Genomic DNA, 18,547 nt, shown 5'->3' on the forward strand with positions numbered 1-18,547 from the left:
ATATTTATTGTTGTAAATTTTTTTCCCGACACCAATAGCTGAAGAGAAAAAAAATTAACATCGTAATTGTGTTTTTTTTTAATAAATTGAGTGGAAAACAGTAAATATTTGAAATGTAATACGATTTCTTGTGGTGTCACACGCTATTTGAATACGATTCTTCAAATCGTTGATATCAACTAAGGGTGTCGTGTATACTAATGATTTAAGGTAACTCCATAAACATAAATAACAAGGATTTAAATCTGGCGATTGAGGAGGCCAATGTTGGGGCCCTCATCGACCAATCCAGGTATATGTAGCTAAATATTGCCTAGCAGTCCAGCTGTAGTCTGATATTGAGTGCGATATCTTCAATTAGTTCAGGGAGATCATTTTATAGAAAACTGTTAAGGCAGAAAATGTAACCCAATTAAATTATTCCTTACAATATTGGCTGACATTTTAGGGTGTATATCAATTTTATTAAAAATTGCTTGTTCTTCCATTACATTTCTGGAAACGATCAGTGTTGAATTTCTCTTGCTTGTTTGCATATTTTAACATTCGTGGTACCCATCAGCAGATATTTTTATGTTGAGTAATTAATATTAAGTATTTGGGGTATTTTTACGCAATAGTTCTAAATAAAGTATTTGTGAGTGATGGCTATTACTCATTCGAATGAATTTCATCATTCAACCCATAAACAAAACAATCTCATGAGTAATAACCATAATTACTCGTTCATTGATTGATATAATATTATTTTCATTAGTATATTATTGATTGATACAATTATACAAATTGTTAATGGCTATTTATATTATCCTTAATGCCGAAATTAGATGGAACCGTCAAGAATATAATTTATTACCAAGTTGGCAAAGACTTCTCTTGCATTTATATACATCCTTCCATTCAAAGAATATTCTTTCATTCTCACAAACTTTTATGAACAACTTAGCATTTTGCATCTCCATAAAATATGGTAACAAGTTTTCCAGATACGCAAAACAAAAAGAAACAATTCCAATGTTTTATTGTATAGATTGGTTTCACACCATTAGAATTCAAGATTGTTTGCTACAAAACAACAGACCATCATCCAAAAGTTTACGGAAAGTAAACAAAACTTGAACTTGTAACAAAGATATTGAAACTTGAAGGTTTAACATTGTTAGTTAAACAATTAGGTAGCTACCAACTTTCCTGTTTATCCTAAGAAGTAATACAAGAAACAAATCTTAATTCATATCCAGAGCTGCATTAAGGAAATACTTCCAATTTGCTATTGGTTGAACATTAGTTTCTACTTATTCCACTAGGTCAGGGATGGGGAAAATTTTTTCTTCGCGTGCCAATTTTTCTAACAAAACATTTTGCGAAACATTATCCACTAAAATAAAAATATTGCTATAATTTTTCTGAAACACCAATTTATTGTGCAATATTAGAAAATAACATTCTTAATTACAATTAATTGAACTGAACTTAGCTGCGAAGTAGCTGTGATGCTGAAATTTTTAACAATGGAAAAAGGTGGTCATCCGAAAGCCTATTACGAAGACAATTTTTTCTAAGTTTCATCATTGAAAACATTTGTTCGCGCAAACATTATTTTCTGGGCGTGGGCAATTATATTTGGGTATTGTGTCCTAGATAAGGACTTATAAAATTCCAATCTGCTGGTGTTCAAAAATAGTTGCTTCAAATAGATATTACATTGCTTCTCAATTAATTCAAGTTTGAAGCTAGCGGGTGTTTCGTCGATGCTGACATTAAAAGACATCGAAAAAATATTTATTTCCTTGAAATCTTGAAATCACTTCTCAAATTCCTCGTGCAGTTTCATCAGTTGTTGAGTGAACCGATTTAAGTTGTCATCTGAGACAGGTGATATACTGCTCAATTTGGGAAAATGGATTAGTTTATTTTTCCCACAACTGCAAAACAATTTAAGCTGCAATTTGGAGGCTTTTAAATGTCCCCAAAGCTCATGTAAGAAAATATTTTTGCCCTGAACGTTCGTATTTAATTTGTGTGACAGCAAATCTGTGTAAAATGTGAAATCAGCGAGCCAATTTTCTTCAGGCATGATCTTGAAGTGGTCTATTTGCCTTGCACCGTCAGATAATCTTGAATCTCCTTTCTTAAGTTCCATATTCTCTCGAAAGCATCTTAACCATCTTACTTTAGTGTGGTAAAGAAGATCTAAGAACTCGCATTCGGTAGATTTTAGAAATGCTTGTCGATGCATCAAACCCTTTGAACGTATTTTGTTGATAAGTTTAAGAACCACATTTAACACGGGTGTTATTTCAATAGCTGCTTTATACACCATATCCTGGTGTGTTGAGCAATGCAGAAATAATACATTATTATTAGGGGTTTCTTTGCAAAATATACGTATATACCCCAAATTGCTACCAATCATATTGGGTGCTCCATCCGTGTTACATAATTTGTCCACAGGCAAGTTAAATTTTGAAATAACGTCAAAACAAGAATCGTAAATAATTTTCCAAGAAGTTTTTTCTTTTAAGGATTGGAAGGATGCTAATTCTTCAGTAATGTTGAACTCTGAATCAATTCTTCTAATAAACATCAACAATTGGACAATATCGCTCACGACTGTGCTCTCATCGATGGTTAGACAAAAGTATTCGTTACAATTAGTTTCCAATTGTGACGATAATTGTTCAGCGATGGCCTCAATTCGATCAGTTATCGTTCTCCGTGATCAAGCTAAGGATTGAAACTGTTCACTTTTTTCTGGACAAATAATATTGCTTACAGACACCATACAATCTTTTACAAATTCAGCATCCGATAATGTTCGCTTACTTTTAGCAATTTTGTAAGCTAAAACATAACTTGCCAATGTTGGAGCCTTCTAAGTATCAGATTGCTTCGTGAACATATTCTGCTGTACACGCATGTTTTTTGAGAAGTGTCGAGACAAATTGAAATCTTTAAAAATGCATCTGTTTCATTACAAATAAGGCAAACTGATTTGCTTTTAAATTCTGTGAAAAAATATTTCTTTAACCATTCTTCTTTTAAAAATAGACACCCAGAATCGACGGACTTCGATCAGACGGACCGTGCGCGCATACTCGAGCTTCATTTTCGCTTTTCGCTCATACCTCTTGTCCATGCTCGCACATGTTTTATGCGCGACGTGCACTGCCATTACTGCCAATTGATGAGAATGTAATTTCCAATAATACGAAAACTTTACTTGATTTCTGTTTAATAGTCGCTGGCCGAAATTCAACGCTTTGCGGGCCGAAGATGGCCCGCGGGCCGTAGTTTCCCCATCCCTGGACTAGATCAATACAAAAAATACAATACAGTTTGAATCATATCAGCCCATAGTAAAATTACTTCAACATCTATTCGGTTTCATCTGAAAGTATGTGTACGGTAAACTTCCAATTAATTGTGCCCTACTGGCAAAAATCTCGCTCTGTCTTGTAATAAACGTTTTCATTTACTTTTCCATCCTTAGATTAATATGTTCATGTTAGTAAATAAACGTAACTGTCGCGAATATATTTATTGTTCCGAAGTACAAAATTTATGATCAATGAATAAACTTATGAACAATTTCCAAATCGTCTAGAGGAAGATAATGAACTTATGAGATTGTGGAATTTAATCTGTTGTGTTCTCAGTTACAAATGAATGTTAAATGAATTCAGGAGCAGTGATAACATTACGTACAATTAAAATGAGTAATATCCAAGAATGTTTTATAGTGTAAGGGCAAACAAACAGTATCACAATAAATTGTAAACAATGTAATATAATTCAGTCGTAGAGGATTTCAATTTGTTTCATGTTAAGTAACAAACGGAATATTAGAAGAATTAGATTTAACTAGATTGATCACACATAAGCATACAAAAGATTGTACAGATTGTCTATAGGCAAGTGAAAAAGCAGAAACAAATATCTACTCACTTACCTATAGTGGTAATAACTATGATGGAATAGAAAAGTGCTCCGGTGCGTGTCCACTGGACTTTATCAGGATCTTCTTCCCCGTCCCATCCTTCTTTGTTCATTTTATCTAACAAAGAATGTTCGAAAGCCATTAGGTATTTCATGGCACCTTTGGTAAAATTCTTTTGATCTAAAGCTCTCATTTCTTGGGTGAAGTTCCAAAGATGATGGGTAACATTTTCACGAATTTTATAAATGCCACGTTTAATCTGGAAATAAATTGAAAAAGAGTTTGTTGATTTATTGCTTCAACCATATTTAGTTCATTTTAAATACAAACCACCAATTGATTAATATGATAGATTGTCAAAAATTAAAAAAAAATTCGTAAAAGATGAAGTTATAATATAAAACTTCAAATATTATTACAGAATAATATATAAAATACGATCTTAGGTTATTCCATATAGTAAGGAGGTCAAAGTTTTGTATTCTTAACAGTTTAGTTGCAAATTGCGGTTTGCGAAAAATCGGTCTTTTAACAGTTAATGAAAAAAACAATTGTTTCAACTCATTTACATGAAATGAAAAAGTGTTAATGACACAGTTTTCACAACCTCCTAAACTCAACAATGAATTAATACGACCCTCAAATTCGATCAAGTTTCCTGGTCCACACGTTGCTTTTCAACAGTCTGCACGTAGAGTCTTTGGCGAAAGAATTATCCTATGCTTGTTTTGCCATTAAAGTTGTGTGTGAATAGCTCGGTCTCGTACTGCTTCAACAACTTGGAACAAATCGATTTTTCAGCACGAGATCAAGGTTGTTAGCGGTAGTGGATGCCACACCTGCATCTTCGTCTGTGTACTTAATTTAAACCCACTTCATCTTCTCACTCATATAATACCACAGATTATTCAATACTCACATTTTTGCATTACCCCTTATATAATACAATTAATCACTCACCTGTTTTTCATTCTCCACCTCCAAAGCTTCAAACGTAAAAGCTCCCAATACACAATATGACACAACCATTGACACTAAAGTCACGTGAGAAAAAAGACACGTGATAGTTTTCCACGTGTAATGCAAAAAACTGGTGCAACATTTTGTAGCTTCGTAATCAGCGATTTCAGGATCTGACTTATAACGAGACATTGCTCAACTGTTTCTCTTTATTAGTCCCAATGCTTATTATGTTTCTATGTACAGAACAAACGAGCACTATTAATTTGTACAATTTTTATATTTTTTGTTCTCTCATTGGACTGTTTCACGTAGTTAAGTGAAAAGTGTAATTATTGGTACATGTAAAACAAAGAATTGTTATGAAGCGTTATTCAATAATAATAATAACGCTCGATACCAAGGTAGATAATATTGTTCGTTCAGTTGTAACCTTCTTAGAAAGAAAATGATTAAATTCGGTCATGATGATGAAAAAAATGAATTGAATCTCCATGATTTATTCTAGATAATTCAATTACGAATTATAATGTCTGTTTTTATTAACATATAAAAGTGATGCACATCGTAATTCTTAAAAAAAAACTAGACAAAGTACCACCAAATGTAATATTCGTTGAGTTTAATAAAAAATGTCATTTGAATAAACCAAACAAAAAGCAAACAACTCTATGGACAAAATACACCTGTCGAAAACTAACAATTCACAAAAATCAAATACGGCTTACCAGCGATAACGTACGTGTCTCCCCAAGGCTCGACAATACTCAACGAAGGTTCAAAAGAGATGGTCATAATAGAAAGCAGAAGAAAGCTCCGAAAATTGTGATTGAAAACTGCGATGTAAAAAAATTTTTCATCGATGAATAGCTGTTTATAAACCGGAAATAATGTTCCAAGGGAAGAGATATCAATTAATTATGACTGAAACAAATACCCATTCTGATGACAAAATATTTATATAAGAAGGTTGAGAAAGCGTTAGACTGATTATATCAATCTCGAGGAAATTATTTTGATTAATAAAATGAAATCTCACTGAAAGACATGTTCTTTATTTATAAATCGGAGACTTATGAATAGATGTGCTATTGTATTGTTCCTTGGAGCGATATGAATAAGATTTCTTAAAAAAATTGAAGCGTTTGAAGGTTTGAAGGCGTTAAATTTGAAGTATTTAAGTTTTCGGTGATTTTTCCCTAAATGATCTCCAGAATTACTGAAGGATGCTGAGGAAGAAGTAAACGAAAATGAAAAGAATAATAAAAGTGCAGAAGACATGAATATTCCGATAGAAACTCTTAAAACTGGGATAATATGGTTGTTGTTGACACAAGTATGGCGAATAGAAGAAATTCCTGGATTGAAACAAAGCTTCAATCATACTAATTCACGAAAAAGTTCCTAAGGAACATTGTGATTACTTCCACGGAATCATTTTAGAAGTAATATACAAATTCTAACAATAATATTGTAATAAAGATTAGACAAATACCACAAAAAAAATGGGGGAAACTACCAAGTAGACTTTATTGCAAGAAGATCGACAATGGACCAAATTTTCATTATGAAACAACTTCAGAACAACAAAATCTAAGTATACTTTTGCTTATTATCGATTAAAGTCAGACCATTTAGAGAAAAAAAATTTAAATGGAATGGAAATGTTAAATTAAGACCTTCAGTTACCTAAACGAGGAAAAACTAGATAATAAACAAAAAAGAGCAAAATAAGGGAACGTACAATGCTCAGAAAGATTTACGGTGGAATTGAAAAAAGTGAAGAAGAAGAACAAACAAAATCAGGACAGGAGATAAATGATTAAAACGAAATGTATAAGGTAGGAAAAAAGAGAGAAAGACTAAGAGAAAATTGATCTTCGGGATTAGAATTTATTTTATCTACTACCAATATGTAATATCAAACATTACGATACTAATATGAGTTTCGTAATGAGATAATTTACCGCACTAGTCTAATGAACTCATGAATAAAACAGTAAACCTCATTTATTATGATAATTAAACACAACACTTGTGAATTTAGTGATGTTTATTCCAGCTTTATTTCTTTATTTTCTAAGGATGTTTCTATATATCCTTCAGCGACACTTTTCCTCTTCAAAAAAGCCAATAGCTGTGAATATTTACTTATGTCCACATTGTTCCCAGCATACTATAATCTGTCCATAATGATGATGCCTTTTCTTTCTCAACTTTCCCAGCAAAATAAGCTGATTAAATTTTCTCCGATATATCACGGACTTTTTTTGAACTGCACCAGTCTTCGAATCGCTTATATTCTTTTTCGTATCTATTGCGGGATTTAGCGGGTACTAGGGTTTGTATTGCGTTATTTGCAGCAAGTTCTATATCAGATTGTTACATGATTCTAATATCATTAATTTCAGGAATATTGACTAAATAATTAACATTATTGGTAGTAGGTAAAATAATGTACTATATTCGTATCGTAAATTCATATTACGATATTCAATGGGACAAATTTCCCATCTCATTTCGTAATATGAATCTTTATCGTAAATATCTATTACAACATCCTCTATTTGGAAGTAACATTTATAGATATAATTGCAAAACTGATATGGTAAATGTAAAAACCACTATTTTTAGATATGCTCGATCATATTTGGAAGAATAATACGGAATGTATATCCAATATGATGCTGAAACATAAAAGTATCTATTTATGGTTACATAATATCAGAATTAACAAAGAATTTAAATTTGAAAAATATGAATTAGTAGAGATATTATAATCAATAGTAGAAGTAGTAAAGCAAAAATGGTGATGATAATGTATCGAGGATGAAAAGTTTGAAACATTGGCTTCAAAGGAACATAAAATATGTAAAAAATTGTGATAAAGTACAGAGAATGAGATATTAATTACAGCATTTATACGATTGTTATTAAATTCGCATCTACATTTACAAACTTAATACTTCCAATTCATGACGAATATACTATTTAAAAGAATAGATCAATTAGCTGACATGTTATGAACATACTGAATATATATTTATAAAACGACACCACTAAAACGACACTGTACAAGAATATTTACAAAACACGTAATATTTTACGATTTTTTTCGACAATTATACACTTTCAAATTTATTACGAAAACTACTGTTTATTTGCGTTCGACATTATAAAGCTGCGGAAAAGAAAAAGTCAATTTTCATCATTGACTCTAAGTTTGAACTAACTCGTCTAAATTTAGGAGCGTTCATTTCAACGATTCTGTAGAAATACAAAAATAACTACACAAGTGGTTTATTAAAAGATCTTAGACCAATCTCTGAAGCTAAAAATTAGGAAATTTGTCAAAAACCTTTTGTACAGTGATTCCCAACCTTTTTTGTGCCATGCCCCACTCAAGCCCTTCTAAAAGTCTCATGCCTTACTATGTAATATATACATAATTTTTATCATAAAAAAATTGAATTGTTCAATTAAGAGACTCAAATAATGAAAAATCCCTAGAAAATTATTAACAAAACACAGTTAGTGAATTTCCAAAACATATAATGAAAAACTAAAATTCAAATTCCAAATAATGTTACTAAAGATTTTTTTATAATAATTTAATATTTTAAATTTAGTTCAATGATCTTAGCGTCTCTGTACTGATATTTCCGGAAGATTTCTTCTTTTACCAGTAAATCATTTACAGCACTAAATCGACATGCAGCTAAATATGAAGATGGAAAGTTTTCTTGTACATTTGGTTAAATTTGGCTATTTGATATCTGTTCCCTCACAAAGCCATGCCACCGCTCCTTTTAAATGATTCATCATTTTGCATAATCTGTGATTTCCTCTTGATACTGTCAACAATAAGACAGAGACTAAAAACAGAGACTAAAATCTGAGACTAAGACACCTTGTATGCACCGGAATTTATTACTGAAGACCAAATGTCTTTGGCCTTGAACTTACGCTCGTGGCAGTGTAGTGCTTAAAGACTGGTCTTGCTCGGTACAACACTTATCGATAGACCAACTTCACGTATCTCAATAATCTAATTCAAAACATCAACGATCGGCCTAATATTTAATAATTTATACTCTAGAAAAGACTTTTAGTTTATTATTTTTCCATTTACTATTAGTAGGTTGATTGTTTGTTAGATGAAACATATATTTACGTAAATGATTTTGTGGGTAATTAGGCTAAGTGTGTTTCAGGCATCTGGAAAACTTTATGAAGATCGAAACGCATTAAAAAGAAACTAATGTTGATTATCCAATAGTCATAAAAATTGTTTTCACATACAATAATTGTATTTGTATTTTTAGAAACAAGTACATAGCTTATATTAGATACTTTTAAAACGTTTATAATTAGATATGTGGTATATTTAATTACATTTCTTGATCAAAAAAATAGGATTATATGATAAGGTTTATAATATCAGATTTTGATACCATTTTGAAAGATGTAAATAACAATTGCCAAAAAGCTATCGACTGCAATTGAGACAGGGCTGTAAGTCAGCATCTTGGGTGATGATATTTTATGGCATAAAAGACGTGTATTTTATTTACTTCAATACACCCTAACACAGTTGCATCTTTATGTTCGTAGTTTTAGCAGAGCTTCGAAGTACAATTAATGACAAAAATAAATACTCTTCTGGAACTGATGGACCTACATTAAAAATGTTTTAAATAAGACAATGTGGAAATAACATAATGTTTCAACGGATATTGGGGACTACGAAAAAGACAAATTGATACCCGATGGTATTATGAAAGTAATAATAAGTTTGTCGCCCTGTGGGCCTAACGGACGGTTTCCAAAAGACCCAAAGCAAGAAAATAGATCATTCAGTGAAGTATATAACAAACAACAGTCGATATGACAGAAAGAAACATTCAATTTGCCTTATATTTAATACTGAGAATATAAATTACATTTTTCTACGTCCGTTATAATATTCACGTTTTTTTTCGCATTCATTTGCATTTATAAAGAATGTAATTTCTGAATCGGACATCATACATTTTTTCACGCTTTTGCGTACCGTAGTGGTTCATTTTTTCACGCAATTATAAAATTGTTTTATCAAAATACTGGTCTGTGAACGCTTTCTTTCTCTTGTTAATTCGTTTCTCTGATAAACTGTCACACTTTTATTTCTGGATATTCGTTCAAATAAATCCGTTTTATGTCTAATTGAAAGGAGTGTAGTATTATTATTAGTGATGGAGAGTAATAGTGAAGAAAGTTTAAACGCACACCAGAAGATGTTGGATTCTTTTATGGAGTAGCGTACTAAAAAAAGGCAAAACAGCTTCACAGAAAGAGTGTAATTTTTTCCAAAATGGGTAGACAATTGGAGCAGTTGATCCGCTCTTAAAAAATCATTTTTTCTCGGTTTGTAGAGGGGTACAAATAGTATTTTTGACATAATTAAATGGTACAAATTAAAATAAAGTTATTTACTCCATAATTTTATCCAAATCTTCTATTTTTCTGCCAGAAATATACCTTTTTGGATAAACAACAATTTAACAAATTTTCTGAGAAGGGGAAAATATTAAATATATTTTTTCTGTGTGGCTTTTATCACCCTCGGCGAATTACTGCTAAAGATCACGAAATCGTTAAACTATTTTCTGATGTGTCCCACTATAACTACTTGACTTATGGACTAAAAGTTTAACAGAATATTTGGAAATCCAAGTGTAATCTTTTAAATGGGAGATAAACTAACATGAAGGTAGTTATAGAAAACTTTGAAAATTCAACTAATGGTTTTCATTGACATCTATCGGATAATAGCAGAAAATATCTTCTTTTCTATAAGATGTGACCTTTATATCATATTTATTAATCCAGTTTATGAGATAAACTAAATAATTCAATGAAATTTACTCTTTCTGGTCAAATATCTATATAACAAATCAAAAACAAACAGCATTAATTATATATTATTGATCTATTTTGTTTATGATAAAAGACCTTGAAACATGTCAGAAACTGTTGCAGGCCTACCATAATCTAATATAAATACTTTAACGATTCCCTAGTAACTGAAGTTGCCATTTCTATTTTGCGAAATGGCTGCTGTTTCAGACTTTTTTTCACTAGGTAGTATTGTTTGGTGTAGAACTTGTTATAATAAAGAAATTGAGGGAGAAGTCTTGGCATTTGATCCACCAACGAAAGTATTAATATTGAGTATCCTTTTTAAAATAAAACAAAACTTTGGAATCTGAGTACAAGTTTTTCTTTGCTAATGTTTGTGAGTACTTATTCCTTGAATGCACATTATATAGCAACAGAGTCCAGAAGATAGTGTTTTGTTTTGTTAATTTAAAATGAGTGTTATAATTCAAATAATATTGATACGACCTAAAATCATAACAAAACAATATAATGTAAGTGTAATCCCTGTTTTCAGCCATTTTTGTTGTTAATATGAACTAATAGAACTGAAAATATTGTTTAAAAATAATGAGTATATACTTAGTTCAACATTTGGGTAAATTGCTATACATTCCTGTAAATTTATGTTGTTTTCCTTAATAACTTTCTAGAATGTACATCCTCAGGTGGGGATCCAAAATTAAATGATATTCATTTTGTTAATTTATCCCTTGTTAGTGAATTACAAGTCAAGAAAGAAGTGACAAGCGCTCCGGACATACCACAGTCTTTGAATTTACAGAGGGTAAGTTTAGTTAAATTTCCATAGTCATGTTAATACAACCTTTTAAATGGAATGTGATTTGTTTTGCGTTATGAGGAATATCCACCTCACAGACTGATATGGGAATTTAGCTCCTTTTTTGTAAACTCTCTCAATTTTTTAAGGCATTTATTTACCCCATCTCACTTTTTTTGTTAGTTATAGCACAAGAAAAGTCCAAGGTATGTATTAAATCAATAACAGAAGCTCATTAATCATAAAATTATTTATTATTTAAATAGAATGTGGAACATAATAGCTGACTATCAAACACAAGAGATTGTAATACAATAAAAATATTGCCAAATATCACAAAGAAGTACCTAATTCAAGAACACGTTGGAACAAATATTCAACATATGTAATTACATTCCTTCAAATATAAAAATAATAATAAATCATCTTTATTGGTCTGATATGTGTACAAGTTACAGTTACAAAGTATACCATATACACACATCATGCACAGAAATGGCAAGATTTAACATATATGTCCTTCCACCCAACCACCTCCAGCTGCTTATTCAAAAGAACTTTATACAGTCTCCACTATATTTTGATTAAATAATTACAAAAACCCAAAAAAAGTCAGTTAAGTTTACTAAACAAAATAGTATTTAGGTTTAAAAGAATTTATACCACACAATTTGAGGTCCTTGTGGAGAGCTTCACAACCAAAAACAGCTAATTATGTGAAACATCTTTGAAAAAGCGCTATGCTGATGCATATTTAACAGATTTTTATGTTTCACGTGTACATTATGTATTTTTTCGCGAAAATCAAGTTCCTCAAATAAACAGGTGTCCAATGTTCTAACACTTTCTTAAAAAGACACAAAATGAGGGTTTACAACATTCAACATTTTTAATCAATTTAACTCATTAATTTTGGCCGAAATATAGTCGTATACTACTTCCTTCGCTTAAAAATAAATTTACACAACACATTTTTTGTACATATTGCACACGATTTTTCAATGTCATGTCAAGACAAGGATAATAAAACAACATTACAGTAGGTAAAAATAGATAATACCAAAGATTAACAAAGCTTTTTCCTCATTTTAAAATTGAGAATAGACCTGTTTATATACAAGAGTTTCATCTTTAAATTCCAACGTCCACTGAACAATTTCAATTTTAAATTTTGTTGCAAATTTTCTCTGCAACACCAGATACTATTTCGCCAGCCTCAGATGAACTCTGATCCGTGCAAACTCTCTGCTTTCTTCCTTTCAAGTAAGACTCAAGACATTACAAGATATTTCGTCTAAATATGATAAAATAAAGCCTAAAGTCAACACCTCAAGACTTGAATGTTTTTATATCCCCAGTCAAATTATAGCCCTGAGAATGGTGGGGTTAAGTCAATTGTTTGCCAGTCTATTAGAGTATCTACTGCTAAGGGTGAATTTTTTATTTTCTATCTGAGATATATAAAATAATTCAACACCTCAAGACTTTAACTTTAGAAAAAAATTAGCAGAGCATTGCAAGTTAAATGTGCGAAATCAATAGGTATTTGAAGTAGAATGCTTTCATTATTAAATAATCCGTTGTTTAATGATAAAAATTTTATTTGGAAAGTTAGCAGAAAACCCGCTATCTCAAAGACTTGCACAGCGGCAAATTTCGTAATATGGTACTTAATTTTCCGTTTATTTTTGCCAACTTTAGTGACATACGAAAAGTATCACTTCACAACCTAATTGTATTGTTGTATATTAAATGATTTCATTGTGGTAAATAGACACTAGTTTTGAAATATTTAATTTCCTTTATTATACTGGCATAATCTAATAATTAAAAAAATTATTTGGGTGGCCTATCTTAATTCCATTTTTTATGTTCCATAATAATATACATATAATCATGAAATATAACAAAATTCATTCTGCTTTATTAGGAGTAAAATCAGAGTACCTAGCTAGTCATAAATAAAGCAATTACCAGTCCATATATTTCTGAAAAATGGAACTATTATTTTCCTACTGTTGTATCAAAAATCATTATTTCTGTCTTATTCAAAAATTTCCATATTATGATGGGAAAATCATCTAAATACACGTAACGAGAAATGTAAAATAAGATCTAAAAGCAAATGAACAGTTTGAATGATGAATTTGTTGCTATAGAATTAATTTGTCACTTGTTGATTCTTCCCATATGATTAATATAGATAAGAAACAAGCAAAATTGTAATATCTCCTATATAATAACTTCCTTAATTCTTTTTTGAATTCTCCTTTGGCATATCATTTCTAGAAATTTAATTTATTTGTATGTATAACATACTTGATTCAAAGAAATTTATACAATTAATGTAACTTCTCTCAAGTATCAGATCTCTTTATACACAGCTAGATAGGAAACATTCATTGTACAAGATTGTCGAAAATTATCAACATTAATTTTAAGAGCAAGTGGTACATTTAAAAATAAGGATACTTTTAAATGTACACTTTTTCTGTAACAAAAACCCTTTAATAAGATTTTACAGGGTTTTATCAATCAAAAAAGCATAATCTTGAATGTATACAATTATTATTGTTTTCGAAATCTTAAAATAATAATCCTCCTGTATTCCTATGGTAAGAAAGGAAGCTGTGACATGATTTCAATTATCCGAAAATATTAACCCTATAATCTTAGAAACGTTTGACAGAAACATAGAGTATCCAATTAACCCCTATTTTACAATTTTAGAAAAAAGTATCAATACAGAAGTATGTACTCTATTTTTAATCTTACTATCGCCTGTAGAAATTAATGTACAAACTTATGGATCACCTTTCTTATTGGGTAGTTTAAAGATATTAATTTTTTGTTGGTAGTTAAACACAAGGATTAGAAATCAAGTAGATGAGAAAAAACGAATGTTCCAGGCTAGAGCCGCAAATGTTAGTTCTGAAGGACAGAGTTTGTTTATAGCTATAGCTAAAACGATTAGCGAGGTTAGGTGGAACAATTCTGAAATTGTTGTCTTCAATCAAGATGTAAGTATTAGAAGAAACGAGAATTACTAATAATTTTTATAGTGACAAAAATTTTCAATTAAGAAACACATATTCACTCTCTGTGTGTATAAATTCTCTGTGACAGAAATCTGAACAGCCAGTAAAAAGTTTGTTATTTAAAAAAATCCCAAATATAAGATTAGAATTTGGGAGTTATCTGCAAATTTTTGGGTACAAGAGAGATTGAATTGTGTTTGGAAAGCTGGACTGTCCTTCCAAAAAATGTCTAGCAGAATAAATATATTTTGTCAGATGTTAGCAAGATAGGCAAATCAACACTTTGCAAAACACGAAAAAGTCCATTCAATAAGATTTGAACTTTTTTGTACTTAACAAGAAATTGACCTTAGGTGGGATCAAGAACATAAATGCCAGACAAACCAAACTACTTGCACAGTATCAAATTTTTCTCCTACCTTACTCCCCAAGATCTGCAAATTGGTTCCCAGTTATTTAATAGAATGTTACTAAACTTACAGCATCCTCCTCAAGCTCTGATGACTCTTTGAAAAGATGGTATGGTATGAGAAACCCCAAAAGGACATTGATCGCCTGATTATGAATATGCCTAGACATGTATAAGGAAATGATTTAAAAATCGTGGTGCTTTAATCCAGTATTAAAGAGCAGAAACTCATATAATTCACAAATCGTGATGTGTGCAAAATATTACTAAAATAAAATAATACTTACTGAGTGTTTGGGTTTCTATGTCACTGAGTATATTCATATGTATTAAATATATTTTATTTTAGGTTACTATTAGTCCTCCCTACCAATTGGAAAATATAAGAGGAAATATAAACAGTAAAGAGTACATATATATACGGAAAGTGGTAAGTGATAATAATAAAATATATATGAAATTCCAAATTATATACAAACTTGGTGAATATATTGAAAGTATATAATCAAAAGAAAGAGCATTTAAAACTGATTAAAATGACACTACTACCATCTTTAACTCAATTAAGAGAAAAGCTATGGTGATTTCAAAATATGTCTGTTGCGTTTTTTAGTGGATTTTGGGAAACTTTACATAGCCGCAATTTTTAAACTGTTTGATATATTTGAAAAAAATTGGCATCTATTTCAATCATTAAGAGGATAACTTATACCAAATTTCGTTAAATCTGAGGGGTCAGATTTATACACCGAGTTGATTTGATATGGATTGAAGATGTAGCTTTCAAGCCAACATGTATACTGAAGTTCGTTAGAACTCTGGACGTGTAGATGTTTAAAACAGCTCTGCTATGCAAAATAAATCTTGAGGTTGCAGGATAATGTAATCACGAATATTGTCTGTTTTTTACATTGTAGTAGGTGGATAAATTGAAATATCAGTCTTCATTTCACATGTTTTGAAGTGTAATACTGTGTAACTTTGCAAATTTTTTATTTTAATCATAAATTCTGAAACTTTAATATTTTCTTTTTTTGTTTTAGGTTGAAAAACACATGAAAGATCTAGCCTTAAACAGTCAGAATCAAGGAGTTTGTCAGAATAATACTTTGCAATAAATTTAAAAATTAACATCTAGATAATTTATATATCTATTGCGCAATTTACCTCTGTTTTTATTGATTTTCCAAACACTAAAGAATATACTTTATTTGCAGATCATTCTAAACTAAATTTTTCAACGTTTTCAAAAATTAGAAAATCGGGTCGTTCTTTTTCCTAATTTTGTTTTTTTTTTTTATTCTGTATTGGACAGTCTATAACATCCATCTTTATTTTTGCCGATACAATATCCATCTATTTATTTTATATGAATAAAAGTGAAAATTTATTGGTGTTTATTTTTTTGATGTTTTATCTCCAGATTGTAATTAAGCGAGTTCGAGCAAGAGATAACAATATAGTATTATGAAGATCAAGGGAATGACTGAGTACACTCAACCTTTGCTCCCTATTACTTTTAACCATTAAAATGAGTTTTATTGGAAATTTTTTTCTCGGCCATGCAAGAGGGTACTATAGAGAAAATTTTATTTCAAAACAAAACACTAGTTTTTCTGACAAAAATTTTTACTGTTATGGATTTTTTTTATGCTTTATCCCCGACGACTGTAATTGAACGAGCTTTAGTAGGAGATAAAAATATAGTATTATGAAGATTGAGGGGATGGGAGGGTACATTCAACTTTTGCTCCATAATATTGTACTGCTTTAGTTTACAGCATATGGGAAATTCTATTTTAAATATTAAGAAAAAGTTATTCCCTTTAGACAAATAAATACTCCCTAAAACCCAAATTAAAATTTTTCTGTCATATTATTTTGATAATAAGAATAATACTCTAGAATATACCTTCATTTTTTATAATGTTGAAAGTTTTACTCCAATTACTTTTAACCATTAAAAATGAGTTTTATTGGAATTTTTTTCTAGACTAAGAAAGGGTACTACAGAGGAAATTTTATGTCATAACAAAACGCTGGTTTTTCTGACAAATTAATTTTTTTATTTGAATGTGTTGATTTTTTCAAAATTCGTCTGGATAATGCGGCTGAACTTTTATTTCTTTTTGGTGGATCTTACAACTACTGATGTTTTTAGCAACGCTTGTATTGCAAAATATTTGTCAGATAAAAGATTCTATTTGCGATGGTATTTCAAAAAATATTTATTTAACTGTTTGCCAGTGGAATGCCATATAACTTTCAGATCACTCTTCTTTTTGTTTTCTTAATTGTTTCTTGGATATTTTGAAAGAGCTCCATCAAAATCATAAGATTTTTCTACACAGAAGTTTGTGAACTGCATCCATATACTCGACCCGTTTTTTTATATTCTTATATTCATGGGTGTTAATTATTGCTAAATTTCCTGACGAATATTTTCTTACTTTTTTAGCCAAAATAAATCATTTTTATGATTACAAAGTTATTGCAACAAAACTGATAACTTCAGAAAACTTTTTGAATTAGGGCTTTACTCAATTACCCTGCGAAAAAATGATGTTTTTTGTCTACGGTCCATAGGTCCGCTCTGGGCTAAAACTTTCCCAGGGTCCCAAAGCAGTCCTATGGACCATATACAAAAAGTATAATATTGGTACAATTTTTATTTAAGATAAATCTTTTTATTACATATATTTGAAGGTACACCTTACTTGCAGTATGAAAAAACAAAATTTGCTTTTTTATCCTTGCAATGATAATGGATGTAAAAGGCACTAAAATGTGTTTTGGAAAATATTATATAAGATCAAGATAACGTGAAGGTGGTACAAATTTTACAAAAATTTTAGTCAAATATTATTTGAATTATGTAATGTTTCAAGGACCTAGGACGGTCCAACTAAACTGTGAAAGACATTAAAATACGGTGTTTGGGCCGTCGAGAAATAAAAATATCGACAAATCAAAATATCGCTATTTTTTATTCTGCATAAATCGAAATTGTTTAAAAATATCGATATATTTTTTCATTTGCCTATCGCTAAATCCAGGTAAAAATGCTGAACGGGATGTATTAATTTCCGACATGTCAATAAATGGATCCTACCGAATTTCGAAAACGCAAAACTAACGTGATTTATTATGTTTTCCATCAAATTAACCAATTGTAGTTCTTCCAATATCAATTGTAAAAGACAGTTGTGCGAGGAACATTCAATAAAGACATCATTACTAAAGAATTATTAGAATGGGGGCTATTTATTTTGTTAATTAAAAAACAAAATGTCAAAAAAAAACCTCCCCGGCGGGGAATCGAACCCCGGTCTCCCGCGTGACAGGCGGGGATACTGACCACTATACTACCGAGGACTTATTAATTGTAAATGCACAAACATTAAAAAGTATATAACATCTACTATCTAAATAAATCAGTTATTTTTAAAAAGTAAATAATAGACTATTTATTTGAAATATGTAAATAATATCCAATTTTA

The 18,547-nt window shown here is 30.3% G+C and overlaps 2 protein-coding genes and 1 non-coding gene across 6 annotated transcripts in view; 1 reads left to right on the forward strand and 2 right to left on the reverse strand.

Annotated features, from left to right (window-relative positions):
• The window catches only part of LOC130898746 (uncharacterized), a 53,429-nt gene extending 45,290 nt beyond the window's left edge, over positions 1-8,139 (reverse strand). For 2 of the 4 annotated variants that reach the window (XM_057808234.1, XM_057808232.1), the window contains exons 1-3: positions 7,933-8,130; positions 4,901-5,202; positions 3,953-4,199 (exon numbers count right to left, since the gene is read on the reverse strand). In XM_057808234.1, the coding sequence (XP_057664217.1) occupies positions 3,953-4,199; positions 4,901-5,092 (439 nt within the window). In that variant the 5' untranslated portion in view covers positions 5,093-5,202; positions 7,933-8,130. Of the gene's footprint in view, positions 1-3,952; positions 4,200-4,900; positions 5,203-7,932 lie in introns of all 4 variants that reach the window. The other 2 variants (XM_057808233.1, XM_057808235.1) reach the window with 2 other exon arrangements.
• Positions 8,140-10,954: 2,815 nt separating this feature from the next.
• Positions 10,955-16,447, forward strand: LOC130898502 (protein LSM12 homolog A-like). Its single transcript, XM_057807858.1, has 5 exons — positions 10,955-11,113; positions 11,473-11,606; positions 14,459-14,620; positions 15,397-15,477; positions 16,091-16,447. The coding sequence occupies exons 1-5, from the start codon at positions 10,993-10,995 to the stop codon at positions 16,163-16,165; spliced, it is 573 nt and encodes a 190-aa protein (XP_057663841.1). The 5' UTR covers positions 10,955-10,992; the 3' UTR covers positions 16,166-16,447.
• Positions 16,448-18,350: 1,903 nt separating this feature from the next.
• On the reverse strand, positions 18,351-18,422 carry Trnad-guc (transfer RNA aspartic acid (anticodon GUC)). Its single transcript has one exon. It is a non-coding gene; the product is annotated as a tRNA-Asp (tRNA).
• Positions 18,423-18,547: the final 125 nt, after the last annotated feature.

Source organism: Diorhabda carinulata, chromosome 10 (genome assembly GCF_026250575.1).
Source record: "Diorhabda carinulata isolate Delta chromosome 10, icDioCari1.1, whole genome shotgun sequence".
Classification (NCBI taxonomy): domain Eukaryota; kingdom Metazoa; phylum Arthropoda; class Insecta; order Coleoptera; family Chrysomelidae; genus Diorhabda; species Diorhabda carinulata.

Coding starts and splice junctions, on each gene's coding strand:
- LOC130898502 (XM_057807858.1), top strand. CDS start 10,993: ATGGCTGCTGTTTCAGACTTTTTTTCACTAGGTAGTATTGTTTGGTGT. Junction 11,114..11,472: donor AACGAAAGTATTAATATTGA/GTATCCTTTTTA, acceptor ATAACTTTCTAG/AATGTACATCCTCAGGTGGG. Junction 14,621..15,396: donor TTGTTGTCTTCAATCAAGAT/GTAAGTATTAGA, acceptor ATTTTATTTTAG/GTTACTATTAGTCCTCCCTA.